This window comes from Balaenoptera borealis, assembly GCF_965194805.1.
Source record: "Balaenoptera borealis genome assembly, chromosome: X".
NCBI classification, from domain to species: Eukaryota; Metazoa; Chordata; class Mammalia; order Artiodactyla; family Balaenopteridae; genus Balaenoptera; species Balaenoptera borealis.
The window spans coordinates 60,125,334-60,149,884 of record NC_138881.1 but is presented as its reverse complement, the minus strand read 5'-3'; the positions used below and the strand labels follow the sequence as shown (position 1 = coordinate 60,149,884).

The 24,551-nt window shown below is 50.2% G+C and overlaps 2 protein-coding genes across 7 annotated transcripts in view; one reads left to right on the top strand and one right to left on the bottom strand.

Moving 5' to 3' along the window:
* NHSL2 (NHS like 2) overlaps window positions 1-24,551 on the bottom strand; it is a 283,564-nt gene that overhangs the window by 2,334 nt on the left and 256,679 nt on the right. For 2 of the 6 annotated variants that reach the window (XM_082377038.1, XM_082377041.1), the window contains 7 exons: window positions 18,943-19,098; window positions 15,952-16,079; window positions 15,450-15,645; window positions 13,503-13,634; window positions 9,932-12,259; window positions 7,963-8,095; window positions 5,852-7,121 (listed from right to left, as the gene is read on the bottom strand). In XM_082377038.1, coding sequence (XP_082233164.1) covers window positions 6,797-7,121; window positions 7,963-8,095; window positions 9,932-12,259; window positions 13,503-13,634; window positions 15,450-15,645; window positions 15,952-16,079; window positions 18,943-19,098 — 3,398 coding nt within the window. In that variant the 3' untranslated portion in view covers window positions 5,852-6,796. The remainder of the gene's footprint in view (window positions 1-5,851; window positions 7,122-7,962; window positions 8,096-9,931; window positions 12,260-13,502; window positions 13,635-15,449; window positions 15,646-15,951; window positions 16,080-18,942; window positions 19,099-24,551) is intronic. The other 4 variants (XM_082377042.1, XM_082377043.1, XM_082377039.1 and 1 more) reach the window with 3 other exon arrangements.
* On the top strand, window positions 19,364-23,951 carry RTL5 (retrotransposon Gag like 5). Its single transcript, XM_082377240.1, has 2 exons — window positions 19,364-22,933; window positions 23,375-23,951. The coding sequence occupies exon 1, from the start codon at window positions 19,572-19,574 to the stop codon at window positions 21,297-21,299; it is 1,728 nt and encodes a 575-aa protein (XP_082233366.1). The 5' UTR covers window positions 19,364-19,571; the 3' UTR covers window positions 21,300-22,933; window positions 23,375-23,951.

The following is a 24,551-nucleotide window of genomic DNA, read 5'->3' as shown; positions in this document are numbered from 1 at the left end:
CTAATGAGGTACACAGGAGCTATGGAAGGAAGCCTGAGAATAGCTAAAGAGAGAGTCATACTAAGGAGCATTAGGCAAAGAATGTTCTGGAAACGAAACTGCATGCAGAGCTCAGTACTGATTAGGAAATTTGGTTATCGTTTGATAAGATTGAGATAGAGTTTGAGCCCAGGGATTGATAAAATATCAAGAAGTTTCTAGAATACAACTAAGTATCTCACGAACACCTAACAGTCTGAAACTATCTTGTAAAGTTTAAGAAGGGGAGGATAAAGTAAATTCTAGGAAAGCCTACATTGGTTTGCCCTACTTTAAATAAATGCCACTTACAAAAGTTCACACTGAAAAAAACAAAAAGTAGAGGCATTAGGGGACATTGACAAGAGGATTTTTCATTTTTCAGAAGAAGTCACCAGAAGACTCCCTTCCATAGGAAGCTTCTCTACTAAAAAATGAAATTTAATCTATAAAAATTCATTTTTCAAATAACTTTTAGGGAAAGCATCCACTGTGTAGAGTAGGGCACATACATTGAAATTGGGGGGAAATGAAAATTTCTAAACTGAAAATCAGATTTGTCTTTGGATTCACGAGCTAAAGAACTCGAACATTTTCCTTAAAGCATATATATTGCTCGCTGAAATACCTGGGAAATTCATGTGTCATAAAAGTAGAAGCCAGCTGTGGCTCTTCCATAAATGCAGTGCTTTGGATGAAAAAACACTGGGCCCAGAGGCAGGAGAACTGGGATTGAGGCTGGGCCCTGCCACTGCGTGACCTTGTGTAAGTTATTTGACTTTCTGGGCCTCAGTTTCCTCCTCTGTAAAAGGAGAGGTTGGTCCCTTTCAGCTCTAACATTCCATGACTACAGATAAATATAGAAATAAGATCAATACAGCAATCTAGAAATAAGAAATAGTCCCCAAAGTAAGCTCTGGAGTCAGTAGAAAAAAGTAGCAATGAAATATAATAAAAAGAATAAAATTTTAACTACTAGCCAGAGTAAATATATCTCATTTAAAAATTAATGAAAAGATTTGTAATTTACAATTGATTCAGGAGAGGTAAGAACATACATGTTGCTGTTTCTTCACCATCACACATATGGAGGAGGAGATGAGTGTCAGGTGACTTGTACAATGAGCACGATGCTGCGTTTGCATGCAGAACATTTTATAAAATTGAACATTAAAAAGAGCTCAACACCACATAAGGAATACATTTCCATAAAGCTTGGAATTAAAGAGAGAGGAGTTAACTGGTTGTTCCAGTTCAGAATTTGTTTACAGATTTGTTGATATCAAATTCCACAAATATGCAAAATCTTAAAATCAAATCTATTTCTGCCAGAGCCCTCCTAGAGCACAGCCACCACAGGAAAGACAGACATTTAAGGGTTGGCAGTACCAAATGAATGGAACACATTTTCCTCTTTCCTATTTGTGAATTACAAAATTGATTTTAAACCAAAAACTGGCCAGATGTGCTGGCTAAGTCAAACCAAAGGTTTTGCAGGTTGAGCAAGTAGTTGATTCAATCTGATAATTTCTTAACAGCAAATAAAAATGTATCCGAGCAACATGACAATATAAATCACATGGCCAGAGACTGATCACATAATGTAACGACAGCAGAAAAGATGGGAAAGGCTGGAATCGTTTGGAGAGTCATGGCTACAGTGACTCAGGGGCTTGAAGAAGTAACGTCACTGGAACACACACACACACACACACACACACACACACACACACACACACACACACACACACACACACATACACACACTATAGGGATGCTGCTGCTGGTCCTGGGACCACGTTTTGAGAACCACTGGCCTAGATTTTGGGCATTACTGAGCAAAAGTAGATACCTATTTCACATAACCCATTACTTATGCAAATTTCTTGTTTTGTTAAACTTATTAAAAGTGCCTTAAATGTGTGCCTATAACCATTTCCTACTGTATTCCTCTACAAATATTTCAGAGTATTCAAAAATTTGTTTATTTCATATCCTTGTTAAAATCCTTATCATTTTTGCTGCCCTTTGACAAATGTAGCTCTTTGTACCTCTTTCCCACTCATCCTTTTAAATCCCAAATAGTTTAGTCAAGTACAGCTGAAATACACGCAAAGGCTTTGGAGGGACTGGGTGCTCTGGAATAGATCTGGTCTCATTCTCACACCAAGGGGAAGTAGTAGCACAAAACACAGATAAGCGTTGGGGGGCAGCCGAGGCTGCGTGCAGTAAATTTGCGCCTCGAGGAAGTTTAATAATCTGGTACCAGAGATACCAGACGGCTGACATTGATCTGACACTGATTGGACAGTTTCACCTTTCATAAACAGGACACATTTTCACAAACTCTTTAAATCCTTGTGTTCTTTACTCAAATAATAAGTAGTATTAATTCCATTTGTGTAAAAATGTTAAGGTACAATAAGAATTATCTGGGCCTTCTCAGTGGCTTTAGTAGCCACTTCTGAGAATCCCTTGGTAGTAACCATACTGAACAGCACTGGGAATCAGGAGAATTTAATCGACCATCAGCAATTTACTTAGTTCCAGGAGATTAAGGTTTTTTCTATATTCGGGAGTTAGTCAACAGGGAATATGACCTTTCCATGGTGAAAAATACACTTCTGCAACTGACTGAGGCCTAAAATTCTACAAGTAGAACGTCATTCCTTTGGCTTAAGGCTTTTTCCCTGTTAAAATGCAAGTGACCCTCCAAAGAGGTATCATTAAGCCTTATAATCTCAAAGTAAAGGAATTTATCCCTTTCCTGAGAGCATGCTTTCCTTAGCAAGGAGGAGGACAAACGAGGACGCACTCAGGAGAGTTGGTGCCAAGAAGCAAGGTCTGGGGGGAATGGAGCAGAGAGACGAGACGGAGGATCCCAATGACAGACCTCCAACTCATTCACTATTTTGCTGAAGGGCTGTCCCTGTCCGCATCCCTATTGAAATGGGTGCTAACTTGCCACTTGGAGCAGGTTACTTAGAAATCGGCCATGTTTTCTGATAATATTGAAGAGTCTTTGATGTGTAGGCATACAAAGGTTTAGAGCAATGGAAAAATAGATGGCAATAAAACATTTGGTGTGACAACAGATAGGGAGTTACCCCCCCAAATCGGAAGAACCATACATGTCCATAGAAAGAAGATAAACCAATATTACTTTATAGAGTGCAAATCGCAAGGCCGGGACGAGGGTAAGGCACTAACATGGCCCTGAGAGTGGGTGCCTCCTTAAATTTTGCACCCCAGGCACCTCACTCACCCCACTCTAGTCCTGGCCCTGGCAAATCATATTAAAGTGAAGCCTGGCCATTGTGTTACAGACTTGATGATAATGGAAGGTTCTCTGGAGGAACAGAGCACTGACTGTGAACTTGTTTTTTTAATAAGTAGTTTGTTGATGAGGAAGAGAGCGGGTGGCGTGGACATATCTGCTCAGACTGATGGGTCCAGCGGGATCACAATCCGACCCACGTCGTCGGAGAGTTAAAATGGGTGTCCGGTGACGTGCTTGTTGTGAGAGCCTTTCAGACTCTCCTCTGTCTTTGCACATTCAAGGTAATGATTCCAGATCAACTGGTCGATCTGTGGTCAGTAAGCTAACGCAAGCTATTTTGCTGCCTGCGGTCTTGCGTCCTTAAAGGGTGAGCTGTCGGCTAGGGATGCAGTTCACAGAAATAGGGACTGAGGGGCAAGTTGGGGCCATGTGGGAGGCCCAGGTGAGAGACTGAGACAGACAAAGGACAGGAGACAGCAGCGAAGCTTCCTGTTGTGCTGAGAACGACTTGCTCCCTACCCTCAATGTTTGAACCACAAATACATAATGAATACCCACCAAGGGCAAAGTGCTCTTAGCTACCGATTAACCTCCTCCCCTGGGGACGACTGCATCTACTCCTGCCTAGGCAGAAGTCAGTCCAGTAGAGCCACCTGCTGCTATTGGTTGGAATCAGAGGAAACAAAGGGACAGAAACAACTTGAATTGGAACCTGACTTCCTGGGGCCAACTTCATTTCACCTGTATCCCTTCTGTATTCCACCTTCAAAAATTGTTATCACTCTTCACACTAGTAATAGTGGCAACAGTCGCTTCTCTGAAAGGCTTCCTGGAAGGGGGCTTTCAGCCTCTCTTCTCCAGCCTTGGCAGAGTAGGTGCATGAGGCAGCAGACACTGTGGCTTGTGCCTGGGTGGAAGACAGAGTTGGTGCTATGATACCCAAGGGGAGGTGAGACGTTGAGTGTGAGGACTAGGAGAGCTGTCCGGTATTATGTTCATCAGAGATTGGTAGAAATTCTACAATTTGGTTATTTGTTTGGGACTAGGTCCACCTGTTGCAAAATATTAAATGAATATTACCAGTCCTCAATGTTACCTCTGACCACACCATCTCTGCCCCGAATCCTCTTATGCTAATGGCAACACCACTGGGCATTGGAGGGCCATAGTGAAGATGTAGAAGACCTTCTAAAAAATTCCAGGCATACGGAGTATTGCAGGGGAAAGCAAGACTCAAGGTAATTGAAAAACGTCAAGGTGTCTGGATAGTCAGCTTTAGAATCTTTCGGGAAAACCACCAGAGGTGGCAAGGTGAGGGGAGAGGCAAAACCCACTAGAAGTACCAAACAAGAAGCTTCCAGAAAAGTTAGCGGAAGTAACAAGTCCTATACTGTGTGAGTCTCATACTCTGCTTTAGAGCTCATAATGGTTCTGGAGTAGAGGGCCCCGGCAGCCTTTCACTTTTGTTAGGCAAAAGCACAAACACTCCCTCATTTCCCCACAGAGGAAAATGTTTCCATCCTTTGGGATTCTGAGTCCGGGGCAGACAAGTGTGTGGCATTCGTATATAAATTAAGGCCAGGAATGAATCTTATTTTATTTCAGGCAAAACCTCTGAAATTTGGTCAGGACCCTTGAACTAAATAGTTGGAACGCTTTCAAAAGCAACTGGGCTTTCAAGAACTGTCTATTATTTGAGGTGGCTTCTGTCTAAATCAGGGGGAGGTGCTGGGCCTGGCCTGTACTCAGAAGTCTAGAATTCAGAACTGTACCAACCAAGGGCCCAGGCCTAGGGCTTCTATGTGAGAGGCCCAAGTCCCCTCAGCACTCAGTGTGGTTTTCCAGCTGCTCTTCCGCTGTGTGGGCAGTTGGGCTAAAGAGCTTGCTTCTTATTGAGACCTGTCAAAATCAAGATCTGATTGTCTCTGGGAGCAGTTTCCACATCCTCCAAGAGGTTGACCAATGAATCTGTTGGGTGGGTGGTGAAGGAGGAAGAGGTCAGGGGACTCTCTTTGTGAAGCAGGCTACAATTTCATTTGACTTTCCTTTTTCCCTCTTGGGAATGGTGGACAATTAATCCTCCATTATCGGTCAGCCAGTTTTCTTTGTTCAGTGCTGTCTATTTCTCCCTCCAACCTCCCAGAAACCAGACATATGAAAATCAAATGAATCACGGCTCTTGCTTTGCTTAGAAAATTGAACTGACAAGAAAAGTTAATGTCTATAAGCTTTGGCAGGGGGTGGGGAGAAGGGGTCACAATGACTGTCCTGGGACTCTGTCAGCATCCAGTATCCCATTTACCCCAGTCCTTACATTCTCCCCCAGCAGGTTAATTGAATATTGGTCAAACAGCAGAAAGTAAATGGCAAAAAGTAGCCCTTTTTTTGGGTTATGGGCCATAGCAAGTTGCAAGGCTGCCTTTTAGATTTTGGATCTATCCTTTTAGTCTATACGTTCTTGGTTTGGAAACAGAGGAAGATTTCCTTTAAACAAAATCAAACCAACCACAAACCACAATCTGAAGTGAATGGTGGTGGGCAAGTTACACTTACTTTCTCTCCTCCTTGAGACTTTGAGGATGCTGTTCCTTCAGCTAAAGACTTCCTGTAATGAATACTATATGCAAATGAAGCGAGAGTTCTTCGAATGCAGCATGAGCTGGGCACATACACTAGCTACCGTTGTTGGCAGACATTTGAAGGATCTCAAGGTGCACATGTGAGTTACCTTGGATAGATTTGAGTGAACAAACGGCTGCCTTGTTTGTTGGCCGAGCTTGGTTCATCCAAAGCAACCCAGTCCTGACGTTTTCTAGCAAAGGGGGGTGGGTCTATATGTTTACTGAAACTCATCACCCTGATCTCCGTGTAGACAATCAAACTGAAAAAGGTGTGAAGTTCAGGACAGAGTCACATTCATATTTTGCATGACAAAAGCCTTCCAATCAACCTCATGCTGAAACAAGTGCACACCTGCAAACCTCTCGCGGCGGAGAATTATACTGTGGCTGAAGAGGCATCAGGGTCCTTCTGCTTCTCCATGCAGGGCCATCAGGGCCTTGCTGGGAAAGTGAATAATCAGCAATGGCACTCTATGTCCCCTGGGTTTGGCAGCCCCCAATCTGCTCTCTCACTGTGCCCCTCAGTGATAGGAGCCAGGGATGGAGCAGCCTGGTCATTGATTTAGAAGATGGCATATGTGCCCTTGCATCTGAGAATTTCTTCTGAGTGCATACCACTTGGGGGAAATAAGGAGAAAATCGGTAGTTAGTAATGGCAAGATTGTAAGTATGAGAACATAAAATGTCTGAAGATGATTAAAGTGCCTGATGATTTTAGTTCTGGATGTGGCCTCTCTCCTGCTGTCCAGAGTGTGAGTTAATGTAAAAGAAATGCAGGCTCTTTTGTTATTTCCATGGTTCCTTTTTAAAACCCTTTTTCTCTTCCCCCTTTTCTACTCAAGCTTAGTAACTCAACCTTGCTTGCTGAACCCAGGGCTTAGGTACTGGGGTTATCAGGGGTTTCGTAGTCTTTTGAAAATTGTGCAATAATTCGCCGAGCCAGTGGGTTAGTGGTCTTCAGCAGTTCTGCTGCTGAGGGGCGGGACCTTGGAGTTGCCTTGCTTCCCTTCTTCTGTAGCAAGGCCTTGAAATCATCATTTCTGCCAGCATCTAGGCTGGCACTGCCACTTGACCCTGCAGAGGCAGCCAACTCACTGATGGGAGACTCAGCCGTGTTCCTTATTGGTGAGTGGGAGGTTGGTCTGCTGCCACCAGCAAAGGCCTCACCAGGCTCCTTCCAGCCAAGCAGCTTTCTTTTGGACCTAAATGAGAGAAAGTTTGCTTTGAGTGAATTCGTGCGGCAGACATTTCCTAATGCTTCATATAACTTCACGAATGCCAGTGATACAATCTGGGAACTTCTATGCAACAGCCTTGTGAGCAGTCGTACTTACCAGCTTTCTCTCTCTCCACTAAGTCCTCAGAGTCCCTTGTCTGGCCCCCTGTCCCTACATTCCTTTCAATGCCCACAGCTAGAGTCACTTGGCCTGTGCCTGCAGGCTCAGTCCTGCCCAGGTTCTGGTACCAAGGAAGAATTTAAGGAGTCAAAGCTAGTAGCTCAATGACTCTGAATCAAGACAGCCCACGAGCTGATCCTGTTCTGAACTGGTGCTCCAACTCCGATAACTGGACTCTTTCCCGTTTCCTCATCATGGAGCCCGTGCTTTGTGCTTCTGTCCAATAACTGAGTCCCCGTCTGGTCCCCCTTTGCCTAAGCTCCTGCTGTGATGCTCGGCCTGGTGCCCCACTTCACTTCTTGATGAGATTTTTTGGTACAAGGAATTCTGTGAAGGGTTAAATGTCTCTGACTCTAGGCAGAGCTGTGAGAAAGCAGATGGAGCCACAATAGGCCGTGGGGTTGCTAGGAGACGAGGGGCCTCTCACTCTGCACCTGGTCCTCCCTTCCCCGCCCGCCTCTCTTCCACTTCACCCAAAGATGTCAGTGAATTGGAGGTGGTAAGGCCCTGGACTGGGTTCACTACGTGGGTATCTGAACTTAGTCTCCAGTTTCCATTCTAAGCATTCTGCTTAGAGGTAGCAGTTTTTCTTCTGGTATAAGAAGGAAAGGCAATTATAATAGGAATTTAGGAAATTGGTCCAGACCTGTGGATCACAGTAAATAAATCTTCAGTTGTTCGTGAAGCCACAAACACATCATCATCATCTTCCGCAATCCATTCGGCTGTTTTATCACTGATTACACTTTTTTCTTCGGTGCTTGGTTCCATCGAGCTCCCTGGGCATAAGAACCAGAAGGAATGACTTTGACCACAATTGTTAGGACAAAGCACATTCTCATATGTATTTCATGTGATGTTCAAAGCAACTCTGGGAGGGCAGCAGGGCAGAGACTTGCTGTCTCCATTTTGCAGAGGAACAAAATGTTCCTAAGGTTAGTGATTTGGCCAACAAAACGTGGAGAGAGTGATGAAGATCAGCCTGGGTCCCTGTTCTCTCGTGCCTTTTCCATTACAACAGGTTGCCTGAGCATTCTCTCGTTTTAAATGCATCATTTTTAAAGCTCAAGGAGCTGAGAGCAATCTAAAGCAATGACTCAACCAGTGGGTGGGAGTGGGACCTATCTGAATCTCAGAGGCAGCCTGTGGAGTTTGAGGAAGCAGATTCTAAAATTACCTGTGGCTTTGATTTGTTTGCTTGTTTTAGTCACAATGATTTAACTTGCGTTGAAAGTCCAAATCAGCTTAAGGAAGGCCATAAGATTTTGATGTTTGGTGTTAAGGGTTTCAAAAAGGATGAGAAACATGGATGAACCTAGAGGACATTATGCTAAGTGAAATAAGCCAGTCACCAAAAGACAAATACTGTATGATTCCACTTATATGAGGTCCCTAGAGGAGTCAAATTCATAGAGACAGAAAGTAGAAGAGTGGTTGCCAGGGGCTGGGGGGAGAGGGTGACGGGGAGTTATTGTTGACTGGGTACAGACTTCAGTTTTGCAAGATGAAGAGAGTTCTGGAGATGGATGGTGGTGATAGTTGCACAACATTGTGAATGTGCTTAACACCTACTGAACTGTACACTTAAAAATGGTTAAGGGCTTGCCTGGTGGCGCAGTGGTTAAGAATCCGCCTGCCAGTGCAGGGGACACGGGTTCAAGCCCTGGGCCGGGAAGATCCCACATGCCGCGGAGCAACTAAGCCCGTGTGCCACAACTACTGAGCCTGCGCTGTAGAGCCTGCGAGCCACAACTACTGAAGCCCGTGTGCTACAAATACTGAGCCCGCGCGCCTAGAGCCCATGCTCCGCAACAAGAGAAGCCACCACAATAAGCCCGTGCACCGCAAAGAAGAGTAGCCCCCGCTCACCACAACTAGAGAAAGCCCACGAGCAGCAACAAAGACCCAACACAGCCAAAATAAATAAATAAATAAATAGATTTTTTAAAAAAATGGTTAAGATGGTAAATTTTACGTTATATGTATTTTACCACAATTAAAACAAAGAGAGACAAGAAAAACCCCCAAAAGGATGAGAAACATTTTCTAGCCTGGTCTTACGGTTCCAGGAAGAGCAAGGCTCAAACCATCCAAGAAAATTAGCCCCCTTTCCTCTAGAAAACACTAAGAGAAGCTGCTGCTGGTAACATATTCCACTGCTTGAAGCCTTCCAGCCTGCCATGGCGCTTGAACTCAGGCTGGGAGGGTACTGAGTCCCGCGCATGAAACTAAATTCAGTGTGGCTGGTGAAAAGTGCTATACGGTGATGTGGAGAGACAGTGCCTAGGGCAGGAGATGCCTGCCTGAGGAGGAAGATAAGCTCCTAAGGTCCTAGGGTGCTAAGACCTAGTTTGATTTCATTAGCTCAGCACTGGCGGTTTCAGAGTAGTCTGACCCAAACTGGGCCTTGGAGATCCGCCCCGGGTCGGTCCCGATCCCAAGGGCAGTGAGACGGATTTAGAGTAACTCAAACCCTCAAGAGGTGTACCCTACTGATTTGGTCGCCCTGGGATCAGGATCATTATCTGGGGGCATTTGCTTCTGCCTCTGTCACTCTGTCCTCACCCTCACCTCTCCTGGGATTGAAAGGAAAAGCCAGCAGACACTTTACTAACCCAGAGGGCTTGCCTCCCTTTCACTGTCAGCCTGTGGCGTGGAGGTTGTCCTTGTACCAGTCAATGGCAGGTGGTCGCTGGTTGGGAGACACTTGGCATCTTCCTCCAGGGTGATGATGGGGCTGAGAGGCAGCCTTGGTTCAGCCGTGTAGGCCTCCATTTGAGTTGTAGGTGAGGTGAGAGGCAGGTACAGCACGCTGGGCTTTTTTGGTACAGGAGGTGGAATCTTGCCTTTCTTTTTCTCAGCTTCTTCTTGGCTCTGGAGGCTAATTCTTTCAGGTAGGGCTCTCCCCTTGGGGCCCTCATCCTCCGTACTTCCCTGGGGAGGTTGCTGTGTTCCTGAGAAGAAAGCACCAGAGGAACTGGAAAAAGGCGTGAAAACAAGAGATGAGGGTGCTGTTGACTCCCCCAGGGTTCTGCCCTCAGGGAAGCTGGAGGACTTTGGTTTCCGCACCACCGTGTATATATCTTGAGGGAGTGGCCTCATATGTTGAATTGAGGTCTTGGGGGTCATAGCCAAGGTAGGCGAAGTTAGTGGGTACTCCTCGGGGACAGACGGTGGCTTGTGGACCAAGCTTGGAGGCCTTCGGGCCAGTGGGGGCTTCTCGGCTATGGGAGGTTTTGCCTTTCTCTCTGGCAAGGTGAAGACTTCGGCTCCTGACTCCTCAGCATAGTCAGGGCTCTCAATGTCATCTTCCGGTTCAGACTTGCTGACTGACCTCAGGCGAACAGAACGTAAGTCAGACTGAGTAACCATGGGCATGATTGGCTGGTTGGGGCTAGTTTTCTGGGCCAGCTTGGCCCCAAAATTTGTATCCGAGTGATGCCGGCTCACCTTGGTTTTGCTTCGGATGGAGATACTCATCCCAGACAGATCCAGGTTGGTTGAAGAGGTCAACGGTAGGTCAAACGATAGCCGTGACTTGGACATTTTCTCCACTGGTGATGTTGGGGGTAGTGATGACTTCCTCTCAGGTACCACTGGACGCACCCGGACACTGCTGCTTGGAGGGGGCAAGTGGCCCAGGGTCAAGGACATGGAGACAGTGGGTGTTGGTGTCTCTGACTGGCTGGAGTATCCACTGGAGGGTGACATCAGCCCAGTGGGCCTTCCTGGGGAGGATACCTCCCTGGCCTCCACCTCGATGGAAAGCTGGGAAGGCGTTGTGGCTCTGGAGGTGGAAGGGGAGGCGAGAGACTCTGAGCTGCCCTGAACTTGGGTGCACTCGATGACTGTGGTGCCAGTGGCAGTGCTGGAGCTGGACAAGGACTGGTAGGTGTCACCAGACTTCCAGTCAGTAAGATACCAGTGGTGGGCGAATTGTGTACCTTCTGGGTCTTTGAAGGTTGGCACAGCTGGGTGACCCTGAGTATCTGGGTGGGATGAGTGATGTCCTTGGTGTTCCAAGGAGAGGCAAAGGCTCCTGGGCCTCTGGTCCTTGGGTAGCGCTGACCCACCTTCTGGCAAGAGGACTGGTTCATCTTTGACCAGCGAGACACTGCGAGTCGGAGGGGAAGGCTTCTTCTTGGCCTTCTTGAGTGAGATGCTCTTGGACCTCTGCCTTCTTTGCTGGGCCTCCTGTTGGGCGCTAAGGGAGGCAATGTTGTCGGCACTATTACTGCCCTCAGAACTTGTACTGGCATAAGGCAGGGCACAGGCTTCACTGGCCTTCTGCTCCTCGTCGTAGTCCACATCCGTGGTGCCTGTGTCTGTGGGTACAGACAGTGACCGCTCCCGGAACCTGCTGGCCCCACCTGGGCCTGTCTCCAGCCTTGAGGTATCACCAGTCAGGAGGCCAATCTTGGAGGGTCGTTCTGATACGTGCCTTCGTTGAGTAGAATGCTCAGAGTAGCCAGCGGACCCACTGCATCCTGCTGGGGTATCACGAGTGACAAAGAAGGTGGCAGCCTCCTTAGGAACCAGAGGTGGCAATGTGTGCAGAGAGATCCAAGAATTCCCAGAGGAAGGACTTTTTCCATTTTCATTGTCTTGACTGCTCTGAGCAGTGGCACTTGGAGTCACATAGGTAAAAGCATCTCCCTTCCAGGAAGGGGAGAACGTTGATTCTGTTGGTCCATTGCAAGAACTGGGGACGCTGTACACCATCCCCATGCTCTCCATGCCAGGGACTTTTGTGCCACCACGTGCCTGGAGAGGTTCTTCCGGATCACTAGAAGGATTTCTCAGTACTGGCGAGGTGAGATTTGATAACTGAGCTTCCTGACCAATGGCAACTCTTCCATGAACACCTCCTGGAACTGAATGGCTGGGCTTGATGTCTGAGGTGGTAGAGCGGGCCACACTGCCTGTGGGGCTGTTGCTGTGACCTGGGGGAGGTAAACACAGAATGTTAGTGGTGCAGCCAGGGATTCCCCAGCAGCAGCTGTCACTAAAGAGACGGGAGCACCAAATTTTTGCCAAGAAGCATTTGCCAACAGCTTGGTCAGAATTCCTTGGTTCTTCCTTTCCATAGATGAGGATACTGGGGGCGTTGGGTCCTTGCCCATCACCACACAGTGAGTCACAGGGTGCCCTTGAATTGTCCAGATGGCTGCCAAAGACTTTCCAGCTTTGAATATGCCTTTCAGAGCTGAAGTGGCACGTGGGACTACCATGGGTTTTTTCCAGGCTTTCACCCCAGGCTCATGAAACCACCACAGACCTCAGCGTTCACCTCCTCTGAGATGAGAGCAGAGGCTTTCGAACTGATAAAGGACAGCAGTGTGAACTTCAGCTCCAGCAGTGCATTGGGAGTATGCCACAGCTGGAAAGTTCAGAGTCTGGTTGCATTTTTGACACCTGTCACTTTTTAACTTGGCAATACGAAAAAGTGAGAATAACCTACAGATGTGAGGAAACCATTCAGATGTTGAAAATCCCCAAAGATTTTCTCATATACACAACAGTTATTATATCATGATGATGTTGTATCATGATGATGATGATGATGACAACGATGATGGCTACTCTTATGATAATTTATAATAACAGCCACCATTTGCTGAACACATACTATGTACCAGGCACATGGTAGGAAAATTACATACAATAACTCTGATCCTCAGGAACATTCCACCGGGTTGGAATCATCATCCCCAATTTACAGATGAAGAAGCTGAGGCTCAGAGAGGTTAGGGAACTTGGCTAAGGCCTCACAGTTAGTAAGTGGAGAAGCCAGAATTTGTATCCATATCTCTCTGGTCTGTGCTCTTTGGATGGCCTTCATTTAATGGGAGTCATGGTTTTGTGAAGATGGCACTTTTAGCGATGATTCCCCCTCTTTATCTATCTGCCTAAATTCGAGATACATAGTTATATTCCACTTATAATGGGAAACAATAACATAACGAATTTATTAGCCTGGGAGACCTGCTCTCCATATTCGGTTGCTGCCCTTGACAAAAGGTCCTTGGTTATCCTTAATTACTATATTGGCTTTTTCAGGACATCCAAAGTCCCTCCTCCCCCCCAATCATTCCTGTTCCCTGTCACAGCAATACCACTTGGGTTGCAGAAATGGTGAGAGTGAGCAAGGGGAAGGGTTTGGGGGATCAGCTATGGTGGGGTCACCTTGGTCTCGCTGGGAATAGTTAGAGAATCCAATAATGGTCCGCCTCCGCCTCAGGGTGGACTTGGGGTTCACGGCTGTCTCTGTGTTAAACAACGAGTGTCGCAAACTTGCATGTTTATCAAACTGCTGCCCTGTAGCCAAAATAAAGACACTTGGGTGCATCCTGGTTTCTGTTTACAGTATGGTAGAAACTGGCCTGAGGTTGAGAGAAGGGATGATGGCAGTAGCGATGAGCATGAATAGCATCCAGGCAGGCGACCCTTCTTCCCCATCGCTCCCAACTTGGCCCCGGGCACCCGCAGCTCCAAAGCACGCATGCTGGCTTTCAGAGGTCCACCCGGGGTCACCTGTGAGTCTTAGGTGGCCGAGAGCCATGGTTTTCAACCCTGGCTACATATCGAAATAAACTGGGCAGCTTTTCAAACTCTAATAACTAGACCCCACCTCAGAACACTTAATACTCTGGGAATAGGGCCCAAGTAGAAGCATTTTCTCAAACTCCCCAGGTGATTGATTGTTCAGATGTACAGCCCGGGGTGAGAACCACTGGAGTGGAGAGACATGTTGAGACTAGATATTGCTTGATTGCAATCTTTTCTCAGAGAAAAGCCTTTATTCAGGCCGATGAAGACAGTGTCTCCAAGAAGCTGCGCCATCCCTCCCCACCATCCAGGAAGCAGTCTGATAGTCTGCCCTCCAGCCACCTGATCACATTTGATCAAAGTTCGCCCCTGCGTGGTGATTGAGATCTATTTTTCTCAAAGCACCCGCTCAGTCTTTGCTCCTATGGAATTGCTAGGACAGGGGCAGGGCGGGGGCAGTGGGGTGAGGTTTGCTGCTCCCCTGCACTGTCTCTCATTCAGCGGCTGGCTAACCAAACCCTCCCCTCTCAGCCCCATGGCCACATAGGTACCCCCCCTCCACAGAATGTGGCTCTGTGGGCAAGACACAGGGCCAGCCTCATTGAGAGTAAGGTAGAAGTTCAAAAACAAAGCACCCACCATCACTTTGGGAGTTTCTCCTCTCAGCCCTCACACCTCTTAGTACACCTCCCTAGGCTCTGGGCTCTATTTCCTGTCTCTGATTTCCTGAGATGACACCAGTGGCACTGGATGACCCCATATCCAGGGAGTGTCACCGCCTGTGGCCAGAGCTGTCCTCATCATCTTCATCAACTTTTTCCAGCACACCACGGGCTGGCACTGGCTCACAGGGTGCCTCTGGTCCCCTTGGGTTAGGAGGTCTTGATTTCGTCAGGCCGTTGGCCCTATCTCCTTCTGAAATGGCTGACCCTCTTCCTCTCCCACTTACAGCCGGTGAAGTGTGGAGAATGAATTAATAATGGGCATGGTACAGGGTGCCACATGTCCCCAGAGACACAGCCAGCTGAGCTGCGTACATTATTTTCCCCATCTCAAGGTAGTACTGGATCCCTCTTTGGTCTCACACAAGTGGAAGAGGCCCACCTCACTAGGAGACTGAGTGATGACTCAAAGTGCCACAGGGCCCTTGGTCTGTACTCTGGGTCTGATCCTCCCGTTTATCGCCAGCACTCTGAACCCCACACTTCCCCTGCAACTCCTATCTGTGTGCTCCAAACCCGGTTTCTGGCACAAGAAGTCTTCTTTCCCCAAACCAAACATAACTCATACACTCTAAGTTTCCACAGATGCTCCAAAGAGCACATGAATTCATAAGGTTTTAGAGTTTTCTGTTAAGAGAGTTTCCTTTGCCATCAAATGGTCTCAGTTAGTGTGGTAGGGCCAGTAGAGAGTGAAGAAAGAGCATGCCTCCGTTCCCTGGCGAGAGCCACGACCTTGACAGTGCAGAGTGAGCCAGTAGCAAAGAAAGTCTCGCTCCCTCCCCCAGCACCCAGTGCATTTGGAGAGGATGATCTGTAGTTGGCATGGAGGGAAGCGAACAGAGGCGATGCTAAACAACTCTACCGGAGACATTGATGGGCACGATGTCAGAGTGCGTGGGACAAGGCTGAAGCCATCGCTTCTCCTCTAGGACGGGCAGAGGGAAGGGGCTATTCCAGGCAGCTTGCTTGTCGGCTGTGGTAGGCAGGTTCAGGGAGGCCTCAGGGGCCCTCACACCCTGCGTGGTAGTCTCATCCTCGCTCAGCTGCCGTTTTGTGGGCTGTTGGGAAAGAAGGTGATGGGAAGGGTGTGCTCCCGGCTGGAGACGAGCCGTGCCCACAGAATGGCTGTCTAGGCAGGGTGGTTGGAGGCTTCATCTGGGAGGCAGGAAAGTGTGGACAGGCTGCCAGGCCGGACGCCTGCCGTGCAGGTCCCATCTCGGCAGGGCCTCAGGATGGCTCTGCTGCTGAGCAGAGATGAGCAGCAGCTTCCAGTGGGTAAAGTAAGCAGTTCCAGGTCCCCCGTCAATGGGTGCGGGGCGAGCTCTGCATGCTGGCTCTCCCAGGTGGGGGAGGAGGCAACTCACCATCAGTACAAACTCCAGACGCCTGGCAGACTGGGGCCTTGGGCTGGGAGTGGGCTCAGGGGCCTCATCAGCAGAGCGGAAGGTCTGCCCCAGAAGTCTGGCCTCCGAGTACTGTTCCTCATATTCTTCTGAAAAACAGCACAGTGGATACACACTCTAGGGAGCCATGGCCAAGCGGTGGGCCAGGGAAGGACCATGAGCTGGGGGCTCCTGCTCTAGCTGCCAGGTCTGACTCTCATTGTTTCTTTAGGATAGTTCCCGGCGTCTGAGCCATTTGGGAATGGAAAAATGCCTACTTCCTATGAGGAGAAAAGAGAGTCAATGGATTTGAGTTGTGCTGGTTCGGGGACCAGGCCTTTGTCTCCATGGCCCCCACCTTAAGTGCTCAACTCAAGGAAGAGGCTCAGGATGCAGACGCCTTTTGCTACTCGCTGCTGCAAGATTCTCTCTTTGAAGCCCTGCAGCTCTTCAGGTTTTCTGCAACCCTACCAGGGACATGACCTGTGTGAAGCACAAAGAAATTTGCATTGGGAAGCCCAACGTGGAATGCTCCCTTGGATGCTGAGAACTCTTACCTGAGCCTCTGAGGGCTCGGTTCCCTGCACCTTAGTCCCACTGTGGGGGGGATATCAGGTCCAGGGGGGCTAAGGGGAAGGAGAGGGAAGGTGGAGGTAGTGGCGGAGGAGGAAGGAGAAGTTCGGGGGCATCGTTGGGGAATAAGAAGGATGCAGAAGATTTGAATGGGTTTCATTTAAGTGATGAGTTCAACGAGTGAAGGAAGTGAGACTAAAGAACAGTCAGGACTCTGCACATTTGAACAGAGATTTGAAGAATCATAGAAACTTGGGGTCAGGAGGGGCCTTGAGGGTTCTCTGGTCCAACATCCCATTCTGGGCTCCGGCTTCCTCAGCATCCCTTCCAGGTGTTTCTTCAGCCTCCACACACACCTGCCTGCAGAGAAGGGGAGAAGCCTTCCTCCCAAGGTGGCTCATTCCATCCAAGGACAGTTGGGGCTTTCAGGCATGTCAGGAAAGTTCTTCCTTATCTTGAGGTGAAATTGGCCTCCCCCTAGGTTTCCACCCACGTGTCCTCATTCTGCCCATGGTGGCAACACAGAGCACACTGACTCTTTCTTTCTGCATAGCAGCTCCTCTCTCATCTGAACACAACGCTCGTGGTGTCCCTTAGAATCTTGCTTCTCTAAGCTTGCCACTGCCCTGGCAGGGAGGTGGGGTCATGGCCGTTGTTCGGTTGGGTGGCCCCGCTGCAGTTTTCTATTCTCCGTAAAAGTTACCCTTTGTTGGTATGGATAAATGACAGCTAATAAGACCTCTTTTCACTTTTAATGTTCACTCAGCAAATGTCCTCTTGGGGATCCAGCCCTGTGCCAGGTGCTTCTGGAAACCGGAGAGTAGTGAGAGACGTGATCCTTTACATTCAGAAGCCCAGTCTGGTTAGGTGGACAAAATATACACCTGGGACTAGTAGATGAATGAGTAAATGAATGAACAAATGAAAGAAAAATCAGTTTGGAACTCTACAAGTCCTCTTGAGCTGGATGGTACAAAGGGCCTCGTGTGAGTGCTTAGGGAGGGAATGATGCAAAGTGCAGAACCAGTGTTAAAGGTCTTTTCGGATGCGGCAAGAACAGAACTTGGACGAAAGTGTAAGGATTGGAGTGGGGAAGAGGGAGTAAGGGCTTTTAGGCTTGGAAAAGAGGCCCGAATGGGACAGTGAGTGCCTGGAGGGTGTAAGGAGCTTGTGACTAGCACTGGGGTTTTATTTGTATTATTTTCTCGAGATCTAACTTACCTACAGTAAAGTGCACAAATCTTAAGTGTGCAGCTCAGTGAATTCTGACATATGCCTGCTCCTTGTAACTGCCATCCAGATATTTGTAGCACCCCAGTGGTCTCTCTCATAGCACTGAGTTTTAATCCTATTGCCACTTACACTGGATAAATCCCTCTGGTCAATGTGTATGTTCTTCACATTGTAAGGTCCTATCGGGGACCACAATTGTTTTTTTCTTTTACATTAATTTTAATATTGTGTCTAGATCAGCCTATGTTCCAAAGGACACAGACCGGGAGTTGATGTTGCATCTTATCTGGGTCTCTCCAGCTGCAAGATACCCTTGCTAATCAGTTTATGGACACCCTATTTTTAGTTCTCACAAAATCATGCCATGTGGGGTAGTGGAATCCCCATTTTAAAGATGACTGACTAATCTGAAGCTCAGAGAGGTTGGGTAATCTGCATAATGTCACACAGCTAGTTAGGTGTGGGATTCAAATTAGATTCTGGCTCTGTCTCGGTTTTCTCATTCTGCCTGGTGCGGGCAATCTGACTGCTCAGGCATTATGGCTGGGCTGTTTCTCTGGGTTGTGTGGACCCAGCTTTGTGTACAAGGTGCTCATCAGTATACTTCAGAGACACGGGGTTGGGAATTGGGGACGAGGTGAGCTCTGAGTGCTGTGTATTGGGCTTAATTTGGTGAGGCAGGAGCGACCCAGGAGATATGTGGACAAGGTTATTGCAAGAGCAGAGTGAGTGAAGCCCAGAGTGGGAGACCCTGCAGATGCCTCCTTTGTCTTTGGGCGCCGGGATTCCAAAGACTTGGGTGATGTGGCAAGAGAAGGCCTGAGGGTATGTGGGCCCACATTGCGGGAGTCTCTCATCCAGCGCTCTTTGTAAATGACTTGACCCATGGCCCTGCCTTGGCCTCTGTCCCTCTTCCCCCAGAGACTACTGAACTGAAAAAAACGAGGGAGGGGGGCCAGAGGGTGTAAACAGCCGTAGAATTAGGGCTTTTGGAGTCAGTAGTCTGGAAGGTGAAAGATGTAAAGTGTGTGTTTTGTTTCTCAGTAGGTTTTCTACTATTCTCTCTCTTTCTCTCGCGAGTCCCTGTCCTCTTTCTTCGTCGCCTCCCTCCAGACGCTATGCATCTGGCCCGTGGGCTCCGGCCGCAGCCCCCCTCCCTCTCAGTACCTTGCAACAGGCTCTGGAGATTGAGCTGCGCCTCGCGAAGCAGCTCCTCTACACTCGGGGGCCTGCCCGAGGAGAGGAACACGTTCACTGGCTGTCGCCATGACGACCTCGAGTGGGCAGTCGCTGTCGCATTTTCCCGACCCGAGTTAGCTGCAGCTAGGGAAGGAGAGAGGCAGTGAGAGGCGCCGCCGGCGAGGGGGGGGGGCCGGGGGCGGCGCGCGGCGGCCAGTGGGCGCCCGCGGTTCCCCAAGACCCGCCCCGGCCCGGGGTAGGGGGGGGTGGCGCGGGCCACGCTTAAAAGGCGGGGACGCGCCAGACGCAAGATTTTTCCTCGACAGATCGTGCCGCAGTCCGTTCTCTCCCTCGCCACCAGCCTCCGCCCGCCAGATCTTCGCCTCGCTGCCTCGCCGCCCGCCTCCTCCGCCCGGCGCCTCCCGGCTCCCGCCGCCGCCCGCCCTTTGCGCTCCCCGGGACGAGGTAACGCGCCCTGGGCCGAGCCGCCGGGCCCTCGCCCCGGTGGGTGTGGCTCGGCCTCCCGCGCGCCCCGCCGCCGCCCCCGGCTCCTCTAGCGGCCCCCAGCTCCCCATCCCACCCCCCGCCCGCAGCCCCAGGCCCCCAGGCTAGTCCTGATGTCCGAGGCGGCCGGGAATCTCAATAGCCTCCGCATGGCGAACGTGGCCCTGCGAGAAGAATTAAATGCCCTTCGCGGGGAGAATGCCAATCTGGGCCTTCAGCTCGGCAGAGCCCTGGCCGAGGTCAATTCCTTGCGGGGCAATGTCTCGAGCTACATGCGCTGGCCGGTGCCCGTGGTGCCCGTCCTTTCCGAGGAGAACTTTGAGTTCCCGCTCAGTGAGATCGACGCTGTTCCTGAGGGAGAACTGCCCTTCCTGTGCTGGCCTCCCCCGCGCGCCGAGCCCGAGTACGCCCCAGACGAACTGTTGATTAGCGTGATCCAGGATTGCGGCACCTCCGGCGGGCCCGTCGACCCACCCCCGCTGCCCAGCCCGCCCCCGCCGGCGCTGCCCCCGCCCTCGGCCAAGGAGCTGCCCCCGCAGCCTCCTCTGCCGCCGCTGGAGCGGCCCGAGATAGAACCCTTCTCGGGCGACCCAGTCTACCTGGCTGAATTCCTGATGCAGCTAGAGACTTTCATAGCCGACCATGAGGATCATTTCCCCGGGGGCGCTGAGCGGGTGTCCTTTCTGATCTCCTTTTTCGCTGGTGAAGCCAAGGACTGGGCCGTCTCAGTCACCCAGGAAGGAAGCCCCCTGCATGCCAACTTCCCGCGCTTCCTGGATGAAATCCGTAAGGAATTCTGTGGCCCCATCCCCCCAAGCGTGGCAAAAAAAGCCATCCGCAAGCTCAAGCAGGGAGACTGTACCCTGGGCAGCTATGCAGATGCTTTTCAGTTCCTGGCTCAATTCTTGTCTTGGGATGACTGCCGCCTTCAAAACCAATTCCTCAAAGGCCTGTCAGAATTCTTCCGCAAGGAGCTCTTATGGTCAACTGAAATGGCCGACCTGGATGAGCTGATTCTCGAGTGCGTGGAGATAGAAAGAAAAGTGCGTGTCCCCAAGCCAATCCCACTCCCTGGGGTTCGCAATATCTTCTTCCCTTTTGCAGCAGACCGTAATCTCGAAGGTGAAGAGGGAGAAGAGTGCCACAGTGGGGATGAAGATGAAGAGGCATGCAGGCGCAGGCTCCAGGACAAGGACCAGGGGAGGCGCGTGAGAGCTATTCAGCAAGAGACCAGGGGGGAGGAGGGGGAGAAGAGGGGGAAGAGGGAGGAAGAGATGAGGAAGAAGGAGCTGAAACAAAAAGGGGAGGAGGACGAGGAGGAGGAAGAAGAAGAGGAGGAGGAAGAAGAGGAGGAGGAAGCAGAGGAGGAAGAGGAGGAGGGGATGAGGAAGAAGAGGAAGAAGGAGGAGGAAGATCAGAATAAGGATGAGAAAGACGATGAACATGAGGGTGGCCGCCAGGAACCGGAGCAGGAGCTCGAGCAGGAGCCAGAACAGGAGCAAGAGACAGAGGATGAGACCCAAGATGATGACCTGGATGAGCTGATGGAGATAGAGCCCACCTACGCCAATGCTTCATCCCAGACTTCTGGCTACTATCATGAAAATTTCCTAGATGTGTCACCTCCCATCATACAGCCCAGCAGACGGAGGAACCAGAATCGAGTCCCACTTCTGGAGGGCCTTCCAGGTACCAATTCACCATTCTACAGTTCGCCGCCACTGATTCGCCGGGCAGGTCGCCTGGGGCAACGCCAAATACGACGCCGTCCCCCGGTGCTATTCCGCCTCACTCCGAGGCAGGGGGGCCACCGGGCTGCGCGGGGCCGCATTCGCGTGTGAGAGCTGGGGCGAGCTGCCCCGCCCCCACCAGAACACACCCTTCCACTGCGTCCCCTGCCCCTGCTTTTGCTGCCACACCTGCCCCATTGACCGACCAGTACTTAAGGGAGTTCCAAACCTGCAGAACCCGAAGAAGACCTGGAGAACTCCAGACCATCCTGCGACCGTGACCGGGGAGTGACACCCGGGAAAGGAGGGCTCAGCAATAGCTGCCCTCTCGGTGTGCACTCTGCTCAGTCCTGCTGCGAGCTAGAGAGCAGGTGTCTGGGCCTGTTCCTGTAAATGAACTGGTCACCCTCTTGTATTTCCCCTCCAGTTGTTCCCAGCCCTCACCTCTCCTGCGTCTATTCACACTGTGTTCTATGGTTTAATCCTCTGACTAGCTAACCAGGACTTCACCCAATGCCTCACTGCTCTGCCCCAGTGAGTGAAAGGACAGGCTCCACTGAACTCTTAAAGCCACTGAGGCCACTTACTAGGTATAATCAGTGGAGAGCAAATGCTATCAAGAAACGTGCCTGGAAGCCTACACTTGCTTCAGGTCACCCCTCCAGCAGGAGGGCCCCGAAGAACCCCCTCCATCTAGCCCAGTGAGAGTATGCAAAACCACGTGTCCAATGGACCACCCAGCTGAGACCTGACCTTGACTGACTGAGCAAGCTGGTTCCACCTTCCCACAGACTACAGGCTCAGGGCCTCAGGGCTCTCCAGATCTGGGATCCTCTCCTCTTACTACATTACCCTCCTGGGCATCCCCAGTGGACAGAGCCCAATGTTCCATGCCCTACCCTTTTCCTTGACGTTGCCTAGAGGGTAGGCAGTTGGGTGGGGGAGCAGGAGGAGGAGAAAGCAGCAGCAACAACTCAGTTTGACCTTGTAAGGAGTGACTCTTTCCTTAGGGACGGTGGTCTCCTCCCCTGGCCAGGCCTTGGACTGCAGTCTCCAGCCAAAGGTCTTGGCAGAAGATTTGCCATCCTTGGGGTTCCAGAGGTGACCTAATTGGCCTTTCCTTCCCAGACTGCCAGAGAGAGAGGCCCAAGGCCTGCTCTTCAACTCCAACTTAAAGGACTCCTTATTTCTGCGAGTAGAGAGGAAGGTCCTCTCTACAGAGACTTCACCCACTGCAGCCTTGCAGTCGGGATGACCTTGTGTCTCTCACATTCGGGGCAAGCCATGGCGTGGCGCTGGGCATCGAGTAGGCGGTGAGGCCTAAGCGGTTGACTGCCTCCCAGTAACTCCTGGGGCTTCTGGGTCCTAACCTAGGGGCCCTCATAGAGACCTGCTGCTTGCCTTGGGTCCAGAAAACACTGCTTCTGCAGTGAAACATACACACTATGTCACTCTGGCCACAGAATGCCAGTCAGATCCACTGCTGGCCTGAACTGCCCTCCACACTGGGCTTCCTGCACAGGGCCTGGCAGCCGGGCAAGTGCAGCCAAAGTGTCTGTGGCCAAAGGGAGGAAAACATAGTAAATTAAGCCTCTGTTCCTCACCGGAGTCTGATAGATAACCTCAGCCCAGCCTTAGGATTTTGAGCCCAGAGGCAAGAGGAAGGAGCCGGAGGAAGAGGAGTCATGGAGAAGCCCAGTCCTCCGGCTGGTGTCTGGTGAGGTCTCTCTGTTCATCAGTGGGAGGTAAGAAGCCCTTTTGTTGCTCACACATTTCTCAGCCTGGGGATCGCTGGAGCCAAGGTCCTGTAACCTGTTGCTATCTTTTAAAAAGGCTACCCCCCTCCTCCAAAGAGAAAAGTAATACATAATCATTAGAGAAAAATCGGCAAATAGAGAAAACGCTAAGGACCCAAAAGCCCCAAACATTCAGAATCCCACCACACAGACGCAAGCACTGTTAACACTTTCTAGTGTGTTCTCACTGCGTCTTTTCAAAGCCAAGATCATCCTGCGAGCTCTCGATCAGCAGGATTTAAAATGGCTGCCACCTATGCAGTCACACAGACTGAATCATTTATTCAAGCATTCTCCTAATGTGTTGGACATGTCAATTGCCTGGTTCCCCCCATCCCCACCAGGGCAGGAGTAAATAACCCTATAAAGAAAAGTTTGTCTGTTTTTCAGCTATTTCCTCAGGAGAGAGTTCCAGAAGGGGAACCGCTGTTCTTCAAGGCCGTGGACCCTGTTTGCTGATGGTCGACACGCTAGCCCTGCTGCCCACGTGCCTGCCAGAGAAGTGCAAAGGACAGGTGCCTTGCACCCCCATCTCCAGGGAGCCCTCAGCACAGGCCCTGCCTGTTCCCATGGTGCTTCTCATCCTGAGCCCGTGTAGCCTCAGCCGGGGAAAGAGCAGATGAGCAGTGAGCTGGTTTCTGGCCCTCTGGTGGCAAGGGGGCTTGGGCTCCCTTTGACCCACTTCCCCCCTTTTCCCAGATCTTCAATATTGTGATGTAACAGCCACAAGGGCTGTAAGAGGAACTATGGGCTTTGGGCGCTTTCTTGGGTTGAAAGAGGGGTGGGTGGGGATGGGGGGATGCATGCAGGGGTATGAAGGCAGCCCACGGATTCCCAGAGACCCGGGAAGAAATCGACTGAAACCAATGTGTTATTGTATATTGTTGCATTACTGTGTTGTGAAGATGAGAAATTGTTCTGTATGCTAAAGCTTTCTCCTCAATAAAAAAGATATAGGGTGTGTAAAGACTGTGTCTCTCTGGGTTACTGAGCAAGCACAGAAGCCCACCTAGGAGGCATTAGGTACTTACCAGGCACTTCGCCTGGATCAACCCTAGCCTGAAGCCTTGAAGTCCTTCAATGAGGAAACTAAGGGACCTAGCCTACCGAGTTTGTGGATGGCGGAAGTTGTCAGGAGGGAAGTGGAGGCACTAGGTATCTTGAAAAACAGCATTAATTCTCCACTAATATAAAGACATAAAGGTATGAGTGGTCTAGCCCTACCCTACCATCCTACAACAGTGCAGCCCCCCTGGCCCCCAAACACACCCCCCACACACACACCCACACACAGGACTTTGGAGGGAGGGAGGGGGCCCACGTTGGGGAAGGGGGAGGGCCCTTCCACTTCTTGGCACTAGATGGTGCTATGGGACACCAGTGAGAAAGCTGGTGAAGATTTTTAAATACATCCCTAGAGCAGTCCATGCAGACACCCTCCAGCAAGATTTCACTGCTCCTCACAGATTGTGGGGGCAGAAGAAACTGAATCCCATTCTGGGATTTGCTCAAGTTTCCCAGCCATGAGTTGAAATTTCTTCCCCTGGGACAGTGGGTGAGAACGTTT

What these genes read in the sequence shown, in the direction of transcription:
- RTL5 (XM_082377240.1), top strand. Translation starts at nt 19,572, where the DNA reads ATGTCCGAGGCGGCCGGGAATCTCAATAGCCTCCGCATGGCGAACGTG.